This window comes from Macrosteles quadrilineatus, unplaced genomic scaffold (assembly GCF_028750875.1).
Source record: "Macrosteles quadrilineatus isolate MER2022 unplaced genomic scaffold, UCM_ALF_1.0 Scaffold_8__2_contigs__length_117827958, whole genome shotgun sequence".
NCBI classification, from domain to species: domain Eukaryota; kingdom Metazoa; phylum Arthropoda; class Insecta; order Hemiptera; family Cicadellidae; genus Macrosteles; species Macrosteles quadrilineatus.
The window spans coordinates 32,772,303-32,790,589 of record NW_026542601.1 but is presented as its reverse complement, the minus strand read 5'-3'; the positions used below and the strand labels follow the sequence as shown (position 1 = coordinate 32,790,589).

Genomic DNA, 18,287 nt, shown 5'->3' with positions numbered 1-18,287 from the left:
GGGGCAAGGGTCACAAAGTGAAAGACTGGAATTTGTAACACTTGCGTTTATTCAATCATATCTATATCCCTTAACATAGGTTTTATATTTACAAATATATTCAACTGTGATCCTGGGTCCGTAGTCCTCAAACAAGGCAGTGTCTCCGGGCTCGTATTCAGGGTTTGGCAGAGGTTAGATCAGTCCTAGCTCACGTCCTTACCGGCCTGGTGGTATATGACACTCCTCTACGACAAGATATCCGTGTAGATACGTGGTCTCAATCACGTTGGAACCTTCGCCCCGAAATACTCGTTCCTCTAGCTGCTGCTCTCCACTGGAGACGGTTATTACTTTTTCAGAAGTTAGTTAGCTAGACGGTCTGCAGGCAGTACATAAAACACTGTAAATACAACAGGCATATGTAGATAATAAGCGACTTTAAGGTGGTAGGGAACTACACGCGTCCTCCCCTACACCTTTGACTACGGACCCGAGGCTCAACGCCCCCACGCCGGCGTGTCGAGGGCTCAACACGACCGTCCGATGGTGCCGGGGGCACTACATGCTCGTCCAGTGGTACTATGGGCTCAGCACGCCCATCAGGTGTCCCGCAGGCTCATCACGTCGGACGGTGTCGGGGACTTGACACGTCCGTCTGATGGTGTCGGGGACTCAACACGTCTGTCTCACAGTGCCGGGAGTTCAACACGTCCGTCTAACTATGCCGGGGGCTCAACACGTCCGTCTAACTATGCCGGGGAGTCAACACGTCCGTCTGACTATGCCGGGAGTCAACACGTCCGTCTGACTATGCCGGGGAGTCAACACGTCCGTCCGACGGTTCCGGGGACTCAACACGTCTCTATGCCGGGGAGTCAACACGTCCGTCTGACGGTGCCAGGGCACAACACGTCCGTCATTGTGCCGGGGCTCAACGCGCCCGTCTCACGGTGCCGGGGCTCAACGCGCCCGTCTCACGGTGCCGGGGCTCAACGCGTCCATCTCACGGTGCCGGGGCTCAACGCGTCCATCTCACGGTGCCGGGGCTCAACGCGCCCGTCTCACGGTGCCGGGGCTCAACGCGTCCATGTCACGGTGCCGGGGCTCAACGCGTCCGTCTCACGGTGCCGGGGCCCAACGCGTCCGTCTCACGGTGCCGGGGCTCAACACGTCCGTCACTGTGCTGGGGCTCTTCGCGTCCGTCTGACGGTTCCGGGGCTCAACACGTCCGTGTCACGGTGCCGGGGCTCAACACGTCCGTGTCACGGTGCCGGGGCTCAACGCGTCCGTCTCACGGTGCCGGGGCTCAACATGTCCGTCACTGTGCTGGGGCTCTTCGCGTCCGTCTGACGGTTCCGGGGCTCAACACGTCCGTGTCACGGTGCCGGGGCTCAACGCGTCCGTCTGACGGTTCCGGGGTCCCAGCATTTTAGCCGTTCTTGTAATTATCAGATTTTTCCATTATTGTAATTTTTACAGGGAAATTGGAAATATAAATCAAAATAAAAAAATAATCAAAACCCAAAACGAATACGTTCCCCAAAACTCAATCAGTGTGACGAAATTAATACATTTTCTATATACAATGTATGAGGAGAAGGCAAAAATTATCAAATAATATTCGTCTTGAAAAAAAAAAACATTAACAATCGATACTGATCGTTTTTTTTTATATTAGCTCTTAGTAGAGAGTACAAATTCGTATCACTCTAATCCTTGTTATGGCGAGAAGAAGTTCAAAAGTGTAAAGGATAAAAAATGAAAAAGGATTGTAATAAAATGGGTAAGAAAAATTGAAAAAAAAAAACATCTATGAGATATAATATGCAAAGAATAACAGAGTGGCTCTTATTGAATAGGCCTACAACCACTTTTCAATTACAAACAACAATAATTTAGAAAAGTCTTAAAATATAGACAAGGCATAATATTTTCGTAAAGGTCATTTGAAGACAATTGAATCCATTAATGAACCTTTATTTTGTGCAAAACTTCAATAGAGAGACGGAACTGCGGACCTGCGGCAATGCTGTCCGATTCCACCGTTCCACCAATATGGCCGCCGGAACAATGTTAATTGCGAACATTAGGTATTGTTTATTGCGATCGGGCCGGCAATCTTGGCTGGTGGTTCCGCACCATAGAGTAAGCTACAACTCGTTCAACGCCTTCTTGCTCTGTGCTCTGTGTACCGCCTTCCGAAACCCACTTGGGGGGTAAACTTCGATATGGTGGACTGTATAAAAAATGAGGGATGTGAGATATATTATGTTAAGATCAGCTTTAGAGACACACTGTGAGCACAAAATAATAAACTTTTAAATAGGAAGAAATATGATTTGGTACCTTCCTTTTTACTGAAGTGATGTCTAGTAGACCGTTGACGCACTTGATGTTTGCTGGCCAGCTTTCGCGTACGCGACCGGTAGTTGCACCAAGAACAGTTTGAATACAGTTTTTAACTATTCAGTTCACTTTTTTGTTAGGTGTGTCACAAATAAATACATAAGATAAACATACGATAATATAAGTTCAATTTATATGCCACAAATAGAGTAGGGGAATATTATAATACAAAACTAGGGAAAATGGCGAGAACATGATGCCGGGTTGAAGAGTACATGAGGAATGGGGGGAATTGCCAGACATCACGTGACAGGGCAAGGGTCAGAACAAAATATGAATGAAGTCTGGATTCACCTAGGTTGCGTAGATGCTTGAATACGGAACATGCCGCCCGCCTTGAACCATACATGGTTCAACAGATTCATAAATTGATTCATTGACTCATAAATGGGCACAAGTAATACAATGTAGATATATATACACAATAGATAATGATGACACACCTAATTATAAGATATGATATATATGATAATTATAAATATAAACATGAAATAGGACATTAAATAGAAATATTTTGTGATTAGGGGAGCGGGTACACCTTGGTAGCAGGGCGACAGAAGATTCCTCTCGAAGTCTTGATGGAGACAACTCGAACGATGCCATCTGCTCCAGGTGATGTCTTCACAATGCGACCAAGAGGCCAGAGAAGTGGTGGTGTTTTTGGGTCATGGATAATGACTAAATCGCCTACTTCAAGATTCTTGTTTGGCTTTATCCACTTTTTCCTTTGTTGAAGCTGGTGCAAATACTCTTGGTGCCACCTTCTCCAGAAGCGTTGATGTAGAGCCTGAACTGTTTGCCAATGCTTTAGTCGATTGTCAGGAATATCGGATACATTTACTTCAGGTACTGCAACAAGAGATGTCCCGATGAGAAAATGACCTGGGGTGAGTGCTGTGATGTCAGATGGATCTGCTGATAGAGCTGTTAGTGGACGAGAGTTCAATACTGCTTCCACCTGCGTGACAAGGGTTATCAGCTCCATTAGTGTTAGAATTTGATCTCCAATTACTCTCTTGAGATGGTACTTTGAGCTCTTTATGGCACTCTCCCAAAGGCCTCCTTGGTGAGGCGCGGCTGGTGGTTGGAAATGAAAATTAATTGAATGATCGAGGGCGAAGTTAGTGAGAGCATCTTGAGTATTCCTTTCATCAATGAAATTCTGGAAGGTCTTATTCAGTTGCTTGGAGGCACCGACATAGTTCGTTCCACAATCAGAGTATAGGTGAGCACAAAGTCCACGACGAGAAACAAATCTTTTAAGAGCAGCAATGAATGAGTCCACTGAGAGATCAGTTACAACTTCCAAGTGCACCGCTTTTGTGGTAAAGCAAACAAATAGGCAGAGGTATGACTTAAGCTTTTGAGAATTCCTAGTGGTGTGTACTTTCACTTCAAAGTGACCGCTATAATCCATGCCAGTATGATAGAATGGTCTTACAGGCCGTAGTCGAGTTTCGGGTAAGTCTCCCATAAGTGGAGGTTGATTTGTAGGTTTCAACTTAAAACATCTTTGACATTTAAAGATTACAGATCTGATTACACTACGAGCAGATAATATCCATACTTCTTGAGTGAGGATCGATTGCAGCAACTGAGGGCCTGCGTGTAAATATTTGAGATGATAGTGCATGACCAACAGTTTTACAACATTATGAGATTTAGGTAACAGGATTGGGTATTTGGCATCTTGAGTAAGGTTCGAATGTTTCAACCTACCGCCTACTCTTACCAAACCGTTATCGTCAATGTAAGGTGATAACCGAGCCAGTCTTAAGCTGCACTGAGTGCCCTTTTTCAGAGCTGTGATGTCATCCTTGAAAGATGAAATTTGAATGAGTTTGAAGAGATTCATTTTAGCAGAAGAGATCTCTTTATAACTAAGTTGTCCAGCTAGTCGGGCGTTGCCACGAAGATAATGGATGAATCGTAGAACATAAGCAGTGACATTTACAAGTTTTCTAAAGCATGAGAATTTTTCAAGTAAATCAAATCTGTCATTTTCTAACTTTTCAACGTTAACTAGGACATTCAAGGGATTTGGTTTGACTTCAAGAGTGTCTTGATCAGTGATTAAACTGAATTCGGGCTTTGGCCAAAGATATGATGACAAGTATAACCATTCAGGTCCCTTCCACCACAATTGGTGGCTTAAGAGTTGAGATGGGGAGAGTCCTCGGGTTGCACAATCTGCTGGGTTGTCTAGGGACTTGACGTAATGCCATGATTCAGGAGAGATTAATTCTTGTAGTTCTGAGACACGGTTGGCCACATAGACTTTTAAGCGATAGGGGTGAGTGCGTATCCATGTAAGAACAATGGTAGAGTCACACCAAGCATACATCGAGTCAATCTTAATGTGGGACGAAAGAAGATTTGAACAGTATTGCAGGAGCTTTCCAAGTAGGTGAGCACCGCACAGTTCGAGACGAGGCAGAGATATTCTTTTTAGTGGGGCGACTTTAGATTTAGCCATTATCAGATTAATTTTAACATCATTCGATAAGTTGATCACACGGAGGTAGACTACTGCAGCATATCCTTTCTCCGAAGCATCGCTGAAACCATGAAGTTCTGCAAGCTTATGAGTTGAGGTAAAGATGTAACGTGGGATCCTTAGGTTTTGGATCACGGGTAGTTCTTCTAAAAAGGAAATCCATTTTGTTCTTATCTCATCTTGAATTGGATCATCCCATTTTAGACCTGTGGTCCAAAGATATTGAATGAGTGTTTTAGCCCAAAATATTACAGGTGTGAGAAATCCTGGGAGATCATAGAGTTTAGCGATTGTTGAGAGAATCATTCTCTTGGTTAGCAAGTGGCCTACTTCAACATTCTTTACTTTGTATGAGAGCATGTCTGTCTCTGGGGTCCATCTTAAACCCAATACACTGTAGAAGGCCTCACTACCATCAGTCAACTCCACTGGTGATTCTTTGTGTTCGACTGGAATCTGATCCAAGAGTTGGGGTGCATTACTGATCCACTTACGGAGTTCAAAACCGCCTTTAGACAGCAATGTTTTCAGTTCATTTTGAGCTGACATAGCTTTATCGAGATCTTCAGCTCCAGCTATAATATCATCATAGAAGATAGACTTGGTCAAGATATCAGAAGCTTGTGGGTATGGTTGACCTTCGTCCAAAACTAGCTGGTGCAAGGTTTTGATTGCAATAAAAGGGGAACAATTAAGCCCATATGTAACTGTATTGAGTTTGTACGTTTGGAGTGGATCATCTGGACTAGCACGCCAGTATATCATTTGATAACTTTTGTCCTTATCAGAAACCAAGATCTGACGATACATTTGACGTATGTCACAGGTGAATACAATTTTATGACATCTAAAATACAATAAAACATCACTGATATCATTTTGAAGTTTGGGACCAGGCATGAGAATGTCGTTCAATGATATGCCATTAGTAGTTTTAGCGCTGCCGTCAAAAACAACACGTATTTTTGAATTCGGGGGATTCTCCTTGAAGACACCGTGGTGAGGCAAATAATAGTATTCAGAGGTGGGAGGTTCTTTACAAATAGTCATATGACCTGATTCAATGTAGTCATCCATAAATTCAGAATAGAGCCTTTGTAACTCGGGTTGATTAGAGAATTTCCTTTCCATCGAGCTAAGTCTCAATTGTGCTTTGGTACAAGATTCACCAAGAGGGGAATGATTTGGTTTCTTGGGCAGCTCGATTATGTAACGACCTGAGTCATCACGTCTATGGGTGTTTTCAAAATGTTGTAAACAGAGGGTATCTTCCTCAGTCTGAGCCTTGATCCGTATTGGGGGTTCTTCTAGCGTCCAGAATTTTTGAAGTGAATTATGAAGGTCCAAATCATGAGTTGTCAAGAGTGAGATGGGAAATGTGTTTGATGAGTTTCCTGCTACAGAGGCTACAGGAGCGAGGCCCATCACAACAAAACCAAAAATGGTTCCAAGAGCTTGAGGTAAATTTTGTCCTAATCTATGCTGTTCGCCTGTGAGGGTTAGGGCAAATAAGTCTGCACCGATAAGTAAATCTATCTCTCCAGGCTGATCGAAACAGGGATCGGCTAGGATAAAATGTTTCAAAGATTCCTTAACCTGGTGTGAAACTGGTATCTGAGGCAGGGGTGATGTGATACTACTCAAAACCATACAAGGATGGTTTTTAGCCAAAGGATTTCCATTGATCGCAGACATGTTGACATGTACGATACCTCTAGAATTAATAACTGCACCAGAGATTCCTTTTATTTCATCATGGAGTCGAGTACGTGGGGCGTTGATGAGTTGAATAGCTTTCTCTGATATAAGGGTAAGTTGGGCAGCGGAGTCGAGCACAGCACGGAGTACAGTATGTTGACCATGTTGTGAAGAGACATGAACTAAACATGTACCAAGAAGGATTGTGGTTTTAGTTGGATTGAGTTGACTAGACAATCCTACAAAAGCGTTAACGTTTGTAGAAGCAGTAGGATTAATAGTTGTTGTATTCTTTGAAGATGAATTATGTGTGTAGGTCTTATTTTGAGGAGACAGCTTAGTTTGATAGCTTGACTGTGACTGAAGTGAACTACGTGTGGGCTCATGCAATAGAGTATGGTGATGTTTGGAACAAATCTGACACACTTTACTTGAGGGGCAGTTGAGTGTGTTATGAAGATAACCGAGGCAGTTTGTACAAATCCTATTCTTGCGAATAAACTCAGATCTTTCACTCACACTTCTAGCTAGGAAAGCTTGACACTTGTATATGTTGTGATCTGCAGCTTGACAAAATCTACAAGAGTTGGTTGTGGCGACAAGAGCAGTTTTTGTATGGTTGGTGAAATGTGGCTTACTTTCACGCGTAAACTTATTAGGCCTAGTTATGTTTGTAGGACACTTTAGGCCAGTGGAATACTTTGAGGTAGATGGTGAACTGAGACAAATACTAGCACCTTCTAAACGTTTGAATTCCATTTCAAGAAAGGTCATTAAATCATTAACAAGAGGGATCTCGTTGTTTAAGGCGCGAGAGTCTTCAAAAGATTTTCTAATATCAGCTGGGATCTTCTTTAAAAGTGTTAAGACTAACAGGGTGTTTTCAGTTGTAATGTCATGATTTAAGTTTTTCAAGGCTTGAGTATTTTCCTTATATACAGTGAGAAATGATTGTAAGCTCTTAAGCGAACCACTAGTAATGGGCGACAAATCCAGAATTTTTGTAACAAGCTGAGTGACAATACGTCTCTTGTTTTCATAGCGATCCTTGAGAAGTCGAAGGGCTACCACATAGTTTTCAGGAGTAATATTAAGACTCTTAACCAAGTCTAAGGGCTCACCACTCAGGGCACTAAGCAAATACTGAAACTTATTCACTGGGGAGACAGAATTATTCGCATTGACAGAGGCTTCAAAAATATTATAGAAACTAACCCACTCTTCATAGTTACCACTAAATTTAGGCAACTCAAATTTAGGCAGGCGCAGAGAAGCTGGAGGTGGAGTAGGTGTTACAACAGGTTCAACTGGCAAAAGAACTTTAATGTCACTTATAAGGGCTACATACAAGTCAGAAAGTTCATCATGCATTGAAAATGATTCCTCCTCATCACAATCAGAAGCAGGGTCATCAGTCACAACTCTATTAAATAAAGTTTTAAAGTCAGTAAATAGATCTCTGACCTCCTCATTATAATTGTGTAAACGCTGTATATTAGCAGGAGTCAATTCTTGACCTTCAGTTCGAGGAAGTTGGTTTGACAAATATTTATTTATTTTCTGAAACCTGTTTTTAACAAGTTTTGCTTTTCTTTGTAGGGTAGTGAATCTCATCATGAACAAACAAATTAAATAACACACAACAAGAATAGATGAGTTTTCATAAAATAGCCCAAAATCTTAAATTAATAATGATCTCATAAATCTAGGCCTAGGGTACTGAAGTGCATAAATCAATTTGCAATTCAACTTCAATAGTAAAGTGAAGTCAATTATCAATTTGTTATTATCACCAATAATCTCTGTTGACAATAATATTTACAATAATGAATAAAGAGAGTATAGCAATAACAATAATCACCAGTTTTCTCCAGTTCAGGACCCTTTTCAATTAGTATTTGATTAAATAAATAATGTCTTCATTTTTCAACAACATAAACAAACTTGCAGGTTATGTTGATATGTTTCAATTCAATATCGGGTTATATTTAAACAAACAGCTGATGTAGATGAACAGAGTTTTGATGAGTTGAGTTTTCAGTTTAATAGCAGGCAGGTGATTGGTTCGTCCTAAGTTCCACCGTTTCACTAATCTTGCAGGTTATTGGTTGCCATGTAGCGCAGAGCGATCTGTTGACGAAGTTGAGAACTACCAACTACCAAGGTGTATCGCAAAGGACAGAACGTTGTTGCAAAATGGCGGACAATGGGATAGAATATTTCAGGGAAATAACTACTAACTAACTTTGCAGTTTTATTTATAAACCCAAATAATAAGACTGAATTGATTGTGAGACCTTATTATTTAAAAGGATTTTATGGATGAGATGTGAATAAATATTCAATCCTGAAAAATGTTCTAAGCTTGATTTATTTCAAGACAAACTAGGTAGGCCTAACTTGACGTGATTTAGGTGGCAGTGACAAAATTGAACATGAAAATAATTGTCTGGTATGAAACAGGAATGGACATTAAAATTGTTCGTAATAATGTTTCACAAGACAAAATATTACTAGTTAGGGATGTGACACTGATCATAAACATTCATTTGAGAAATAAATTATTGTACTGTATCAATTATATTTTAATTGGCAAATGTAGTCCGGGTCGACAGGACCAGCGAATGGGGGGTAAACTTCGATATGGTGGACTGTATAAAAAATGAGGGATGTGAGATATATTATGTTAAGATCAGCTTTAGAGACACACTGTGAGCACAAAATAATAAACTTTTAAATAGGAAGAAATATGATTTGGTACCTTCCTTTTTACTGAAGTGATGTCTAGTAGACCGTTGACGCACTTGATGTTTGCTGGCCAGCTTTCGCGTACGCGACCGGTAGTTGCACCAAGAACAGTTTGAATACAGTTTTTAACTATTCAGTTCACTTTTTTGTTAGGTGTGTCACAAATAAATACATAAGATAAACATACGATAATATAAGTTCAATTTATATGCCACAAATAGAGTAGGGGAATATTATAATACAAAACTAGGGAAAATGGCGAGAACATGATGCCGGGTTGAAGAGTACATGAGGAATGGGGGGAATTGCCAGACATCACGTGACAGGGCAAGGGTCAGAACAAAATATGAATGAAGTCTGGATTCACCTAGGTTGCGTAGATGCTTGAATACGGAACACCACTATAGGGACGATACAATTGAAAATGTACGAATTCTTTATTTCTTTATGATGTTTTGAATAACTACTTCATTTTTATAGTGTTACTGTAATCATTGAATGTAAGCCGAAATGTTCAGTGGTATTAAATAAGATTCAACCGTTGGAAATAGTTTAATCATTAACCAAAAGTGTGCGAACATAAAATCAAATAATTCATTCAAATGAATAAATAAACAAAACAGACTTTGCATGAGCCTAGTACAGTAGTTAAGTTTAAATTTTTTTAACTTATCTGAACACATTTTGACATTAGGTAGGCTACTAATATTTACAGAAATTACATGATATCACCTTTCAACTCCTGCTAAAAACTATTGGATGCTCCAACAAAATAAATTCAACTTGATTACTTTGTTTTACAAGGTTTAGGAAATATGTTGAGTGTTAGGAATTAGTCCATTAAATGGATTGCACGACGTGTATAGAGTTTTGATAGAAAAAGAAAAATGAGAAAAGTAGTTGTAATGACTCAAAATTCAATGTTTATAATTATAGTCCTTATTTTATTTTCAAACTCAATCTTGTTATATTTCCAATATTTATCCATGTCCATTTTTAATATTATTAAAACCATATTGTCTCAACATATATATAATTTACTATCAAAATTTATTCATTGGCTTATCCAAAATTATTATTCAAAAACAAATCCTCCAATCAGAACACCATCCATCTGGGTTCAAGATTACCTATTAATAAAATTCAACCATGTTTTTATTTATGTGAACCCCATAACTTGATATGATTTACAACAATGAAAAGGAGTGTGCAGTTGAGCTATTCAAGAAGAGCACATAGAAACTATATTAGTTGTGAAATAAATTATGAAAATATAAAGTAAAGTATTGGCAAAATATCCAAATTAAGTTAACCGAAGAAAGAAGAATTTAAGCCTTTAAACTAAGAAGAAAATTATTATTACAGAAGATTGGTGAGAACTTTCCATTTATTAACTCAGACTAACTTATAGACTCCTCAAGCATCCATTTGGACCCTATTTACCTCCATTAATTAAAATCAAAATCCTTCCTATTTAATTTATTGTTTTTGAAAGATTATTAAATTTATAATTTACCATACTCATTGAAAATTTAAATTGGAAATCTTTTGATTCGGCCAGCACGAATCCCCACCCCTGAACAATTTTTTGTAACCCTATATTAATCATTTAACTTATGTACCATTAAACCTCATGCTTTAAAACCTCTGTCCTCAAATTATTATTGTTTAAGATAAGATTAGAATACAAACCATATTAAGGGTTTATTTCAATGGCGCCCAACGTAATAGGCTTGAATCAAAAGATTTCATAATCGTATGTTGAGACAATCTAAAATAGGCTAATAAATACCAATAGGCTAATAGGCTACTTACGTATGTTAGGCCTACTCTTAAGAAGTTAGGTAGGATTAAGAATCCCGATTTCCCACAACTTATGTCCCACCAATATTAGGTACTAACTAAACGACTTGTAATTCTAAAAATAAATAGGCTACTATAAGGTAAAAACAGATTTATTTCATGTCGTAAAGCTTAGGCCTAGCTCATTATTGTTATAACGATACCCAACTTGTCCTATAATATCCCTGTTCCCTTACACCGTCGTAAACAAAATGGCTAACAACGATAACGATAATCACTATAATTTGAGACAACCGAGACGTTATCCTGCATTATCATTTCAACAACACGAATCAGACGAATCGTCAAATCTGTCAACAGAAGAAATGGAAAACCTAACCTATGTAGAAGGCCAAGATGAATCTAACACCGGTTCGGGTTCGGAACGTTTCAATCCCAGTGGACCCAGTGTCGAAGATTTGAACCGGAACGAGAGCGACCAATCAGAATCAACGGACCGGGCCGAGATTATTGAAGTACATCAAAGACCCGCAGCCAATCAAAGCACACATTCACAGTCAGCTGATATTAGAACCACATCGACACACGGAATCATCCGAGGGTTAACGAAGACGCCCGAAGCAAGTTTCCAGCTGTTAGAGACCGAGTCTCCGACCATTGAAAACCATATTGAAAACCATCATTCACCAATCCGGAACGACAATCCTATTCAAATCATATGTTCGGGATCTGACCCAATGGAAAGACAAATCCCTAAATTCAATGGAAGAACTATAAATCCAAATGAATATCTACAAAAACTTAAACGGTTCTACGCTAAAAGGATAGAAAGAAATCCTAATAACGACCCTGTTGAAATTCTGAAAGATCTGCTCGACGTCAGTTTTGAAGGACCAGCGTCCAGATGGCTTCAACTGGTTAAGGCAGACATTAACAGTTGGGAAAGATTCTCCGAAGAATTCACCATGAAATACTGGAGCCGTGAAGTACAAAGAGGAGTACGTAGCAAGATTGAAGCCGAACATTACAAACCTAATGGAACGCTCAACAGAACTGAATATTTTACTGAGAGAGTCCTATTGCTACAGTCTATTACACCACAAATGACTGAAGAGGAAATAGTGATCCTGTTAAGCGAACGATTTGATCAACTCATCCAAGATAGCATCCAAGTACAGAACGTGACAACAATTCGAGCATTCGAAAGACTTCTGCAAAAAGAAGATATCCGAGATGGACCCAAAAGGAGCAAACCTGCGAACTACCATAATATGGATCACCGACCAAATAGTCCTACACATCGTAACAAGACTCCACCATATAGCTCTGATATTAACCATCGAGCCTATCAACCAAAAACATCATCTTATGCTATACGGACACCACACCAAGAACATCAAGAACCTAGAGAACACCAATATCAGCCATACAACCGTTTCAGACATGATCCTCGCAAAAACTACAATCAAAACCACAGACAGCATCCCTATACCAATACGCTCACTGATCAAAACCGATACCACCAAAGGCCTAATCAATACTATTACAATAACAGCAAACCATATCCTACAAATGAGCAAAAACAAGTATGTGCCATGATAAGTCAAGACAGTCCACATGACACAGCAACACAACAAAGATCTCCAACAAATTTCAACCCCTCATACACCAGCCAGGGAAACGACCCGTCGCTGTAGATGTAAGCCGAGGACCATCAACTACCAACATCATAACAACTACAGCGATATCAACAGCAAATATCCTCGAAAATAATTCTTTAAATAACCCTAACAATTTTTCGATAAATAATATAATGTGTGATCAAGATTTTTTATTAAATGAACCCACTGAAAATAATAAATTTCCTGTATCCAAACCAGTTAAATGCCCTGAAATAGATATTAGAATCAATAATCTCCCAACAAAAGCATTAATCGATACTGGTTCTACAATAACATGTATTTCCGAACAATGTTTCAAAGAGAATCAAAAAATAATTCAACCATTTGAAGAACTTCCTTTGTCTAATACGACAATAACTACAGCTACTGGTGAAAAATCAAAACGTGTTGCAAGAATCATTTATGCCCCTGTAACCATTGAACATCAGACCATCTGGCTTCAATTTCTTATCATACCTAATTTAATTAAACCTGTGATATTTGGTATGGACACATTAACAGAACTCCGACTAAAGATAGATTCTAATGAAAATAAATTAAGCTTAACAATTAATGATACTGATATTAATCTAAAATGTGATATGAGTATTAAAATGGGACAAGTATGTCAAATAGATATAGGCAATTGCCAAAGGCCATATGATAACTACTATAACAATGAAGAAAACTATTTTACAATGTACAAAGAATATCACTTACCCAAGAAAGAACCACAGACCCACAATTACATGAAGACCTTCAAACCGATTTCCCCAATACTTGGACCATCAACATACCACATAAGTGATCTCTACAAAATTATATGGACCCTATCATATATATCCTCCATGAAGAAATACATTGAACCAATCTACACACTATAACCGAAGATAGAAGATAAACTGTAATGTGCGCTTAACCCAGTAAACATTGTGGTAAAAAGGAAGAATTTTAAATCATACCCACACAAGCAGTGAGTTAACAAGCCAATTTCCCAGTTACCTCTGTCCCAATAGTTAAACTATAGTCATAATCACAAATTTAATGTATTTAGTTATAAGAGGTTATCATCAAGCAATCACAAACAACTATTCATTTAATGTACTCCATGGTACCTATAAGAATCATACATCTCTTATATGTCTCATGTTCATTTCATATTTCAACATTTGTTCATCACTCCATTCATTTATTATGTAAAAAATAAAAAAAATTGTTTTAACCACTTAAATTAATGTTATGTTTTTTAATGTTTGTAGAAGATAGGAGGGGATAGTAATCATTTTGCTATTTTAGAATTATTTTATTGTTATGTTCATTCCAACTGAAATCTGTTCTAGTTAAACCTTAATGTTAAGTTTGTTAGATTTTTGTTTCAACTCAATTTCATCTCAATATTTGTTATTTGCTGTATAATGTTAAATATATTTTTCGTCATTTAGCGAAAATATGTCATTAAAAATTTAATTACATATTTTCTGAGGGGATATTGTAATGACTCAAAATTCAATGTTTATAATTATAGTCCTTATTTTATTTTCAAACTCAATCTTGTTATATTTCCAATATTTATCCATGTCCATTTTTAATATTATTAAAACCATATTGTCTCAACATATATATAATTTACTATCAAAATTTATTCATTGGCTTATCCAAAATTATTATTCAAAAACAAATCCTCCAATCAGAACACCATCCATCTGGGTTCAAGATTACCTATTAATAAAATTCAACCATGTTTTTATTTATGTGAACCCCATAACTTGATATGATTTACAACAATGAAAAGGAGTGTGCAGTTGAGCTATTCAAGAAGAGCACATAGAAACTATATTAGTTGTGAAATAAATTATGAAAATATAAAGTAAAGTATTGGCAAAATATCCAAATTAAGTTAACCGAAGAAAGAAGAATTTAAGCCTTTAAACTAAGAAGAAAATTATTATTACAGAAGATTGGTGAGAACTTTCCATTTATTAACTCAGACTAACTTATAGACTCCTCAAGCATCCATTTGGACCCTATTTACCTCCATTAATTAAAATCAAAATCCTTCCTATTTAATTTATTGTTTTTGAAAGATTATTAAATTTATAATTTACCATACTCATTGAAAATTTAAATTGGAAATCTTTTGATTCGGCCAGCACGAATCCCCACCCCTGAACAATTTTTTGTAACCCTATATTAATCATTTAACTTATGTACCATTAAACCTCATGCTTTAAAACCTCTGTCCTCAAATTATTATTGTTTAAGATAAGATTAGAATACAAACCATATTAAGGGTTTATTTCATAGTATTGATTACAAATAAAATATCCAAATATAATTTGCGAGTGTCGGTGAATTTTTTATCTTTCCACTCCATGATATTTCAGATTACATTTTATCTTTTACAGAAAACATGCTGTATGTTACATAATTAGACACATATTAAAACATCATTTTTAATTACGAACATTTTTTACATAAATGATAATGACTAATACAATCTTAAATATGTAAGTTATATACCGCTTTAGCTAAAGTCGGCAATTTATTAGCTACAAACAAATCTGAAAATACATTTTGATTTTCACTAGAGTGAAAAAAGTTTGTATACCATAACATGGTTGAGGGGTTTTAAGCTAGCCTATTCATGTAGAATGCAAATCATATCTTTAATATGAGTCCTCATGCAACAAAGAACAAAGTTATTTTAATAGCTTGAGGGACCTTTTGGTTTTCTAGATACAATATTTGGGCATATAGCTAAGGATAAGCTTAAGTCTCCAAACCATTGGATTTCACCATTATACCAAAGCTAAAAGAAATTTTCTACTGACGGAACCCAACCTAGGTAGGCCCCCAATGCAGAAATGTCGTTCTCCAACCATTATAACAGACTCCTTTGGTAGTTACTACCTACTGTAGGTATATGTGAATTTAAAATACCTTGAAACACTTACCTCGCCCCAGAAAGACGATCGGTCGATCTTGCAGGTTTCAAGGAGGGAAATCCGTAGAAAAATCAGTTGAACGAGTTTGGGATTTCCAAGGGCATTGCCTAAAATTCGGATAATGCCGCCTAAAAACCCCAGACCGAAACAACGTCAAGTTCCTCCTCCTTACTTCGACTGGAGATAGAGTAAAACAGATTATAATTCTAAAATTACATTAAATATTTGCCATTAATTCTTTTGTTTGGTATAAGCCTACACATGTTAAATCAGGTAATGACATTATTTAGTTTGGATGAAGAACAGGAACATTATTTAACTATTTCTAGCATTATACATATTAAAACAAGCAATCTTTGTTGTTTCATAGTTTCTAAATTGAAAATGATAAAACACAATAAAACTCGGTGAACAATTTACATGAAAATATCAAATTATTAGATTTATGTTATGGTAATGAGCATTACAAATTATTATAAAATTTACAAGTCGTACTAGGAAAACCATTGACACTGCTCCAAAAGGATTATAAATTGTACTTAATTAAAATAATGTAACACCCTTATAAACTGTAAACTACAGACATTTGTATTTTATTTCAATTTTAATTTATTATACTGCTAAAATAAAATACTATATACAATTTTTAACATTGACGATAGGCTTTTGAATATAAAATACATATGATGGTTTATATCAGATAAAATTTGAAACAGAAAATCATGATAACTGGATACAATTAAGTAGACTAACTAATACAATATTATTTAATCATGATATAGCTTACTCTGTGCAATACAGACATTTTTCATACATTGGTAGTAGTTGGAGTAGTAAAGAGATGTAATAATTTACAATAAGTAAATGGGGGTTTCCTCTAGTATAGTACTTATCTTTAACGTAAACATCATTTGCTTAAAAACCATCATGCTATAAGGTATCAGTGATTTTCTTAATAGCTGAATATGAGAGGTTTTCTTTCAAATTAATTTGGACCAATCCATAGAGGAAAACTCACAAGATAAAGGCCCCCAAAAGAGCAAAGCCATGCAAAACGACCAATCCAATTAGTAGAAGGAGTTTCTTGATTTATTTTAGTGGCAATAACGATTGGCCAAGAATGCGGAGGCAGTAACTGACACATAAATTGGATGCGATCCTATTTGTATAATTTATCAATTCAGAGCGATCGCAGGGTAAAATTGGAGGGATGGATTTGTGGTTCATCTCCTGGAGATAAACTACTGCCTGTTGATAGCTAGCTTGATCTTGGATGATACTAGCGGCAAGTTTTTGAATTAGTGTTACAGCTTCGGTTTTAAAAGATGACTGAAAACGTTCTAGTTGAGGTTAAAGGAAAAACGAGTTTAAAATGGCTTTAGCTTCTTAGGTAGTGAAATATTGCTTATGGCTTTGTAAAGATCAGTAAGCATGAGTGTTAGATGATATAAAAGTTTGTTGTATGTTGTATGGATATTGAGTACTAACAATCATCTAGTTTCTTTGGCAGATAATTATTTCAATAAGCATAATGATTAAGGGAAAGCTGTATTAATTTTATTACATGCATTATTATACATCAGAAAGCATCCTTCACGTTTTATTGAAAATACTTATCGATCGCATTACAAACATGTATTCTTCTGATAGCAATTATACAAGATTAAGTTTAGAAATAGTTGGAATACAAATTGTACATTGCTGACAATATGTGACTAAAAGCAACTGAAGACTATTGTGCTGTAAATTGACATGATAATATAGATCATTCGTCAACTATTTTGCCCAGAGAAAACCAAATCGTGGATCAGAATTTAAAGACCAAAATTTACCTAAGCCTAAAGTTGATGTCCATTAGAGAGACGTATTATATATTCTAAAATTTTGGTTACTTCAAAAAACTCAAATTGGATTTTATCGTAGTCTCCTTGTTGGTGCAGTCTTCAACTGCCACGTACAGAATTTTAGTATACCAATAGCATATATTATTTAAGAGCAATACCATGCAAAAATCCCAGGGGACATATTTTAAGGAGATGATGGGTGTCGCATTAAGAAGATGGCAGATTTGTTACTGGATATAAGATTAACTTGTTCTTTAACAAAGATAATTTAGTAAAAGTCCATTCAGTGCTATGTCGATACAAATAGTGATTTAGGATTTCAAAAAAACAAAATACTTATGATCACAAAAACCTGCTTTCGAAATTGAGCAAATTTCTCCAAAGAACTTCCAACTCGACACCGTAATGTTCTAACGCACCTACGAGATAACGTCGCCCATGACAAAGAGGAGCATTACCGTCGAGCGACAAAGCTTTACACGTTCCCTACAAAATAATCGCTCCACTACTTCACACTTACAAGCTGCAACGCGACCTCACATTTCACAGTGTAAATCACAGGTTAATGTCACCATTTGTGTAACTTATCGGTAATGCACGAGAGTACCGGATACATGCTAAATCACTGCGAGTATCGGTTACAGCAGTAACTGTTACTTTTACGAACCTGTTACAAAATACTCCCACTCGATTAATAGTTGAA

General features: G+C 37.1%; 1 protein-coding gene across 1 annotated transcript; it reads right to left on the bottom strand.

The window, feature by feature from the left end:
• Positions 1 to 2,908: 2,908 nt before the first annotated feature.
• Positions 2,909 to 8,549, bottom strand: LOC129000304 (uncharacterized). Its single transcript, XM_054427266.1, has 2 exons — positions 8,445 to 8,549; positions 2,909 to 8,006 (listed from the first exon to the last, which is right to left on the bottom strand). The coding sequence occupies exon 2, from the start codon at positions 7,952 to 7,954 to the stop codon at positions 2,909 to 2,911; it is 5,046 nt and encodes a 1,681-aa protein (XP_054283241.1). The 5' UTR covers positions 7,955 to 8,006; positions 8,445 to 8,549.
• Between the last annotated feature and the right edge of the window lie 9,738 nt (positions 8,550 to 18,287).

What these genes read in the sequence shown, in the direction of transcription:
- LOC129000304 (XM_054427266.1), bottom strand. Translation starts at nt 7,954, where the DNA reads ATGCATGATGAACTTTCTGACTTGTATGTAGCCCTTATAAGTGACATT.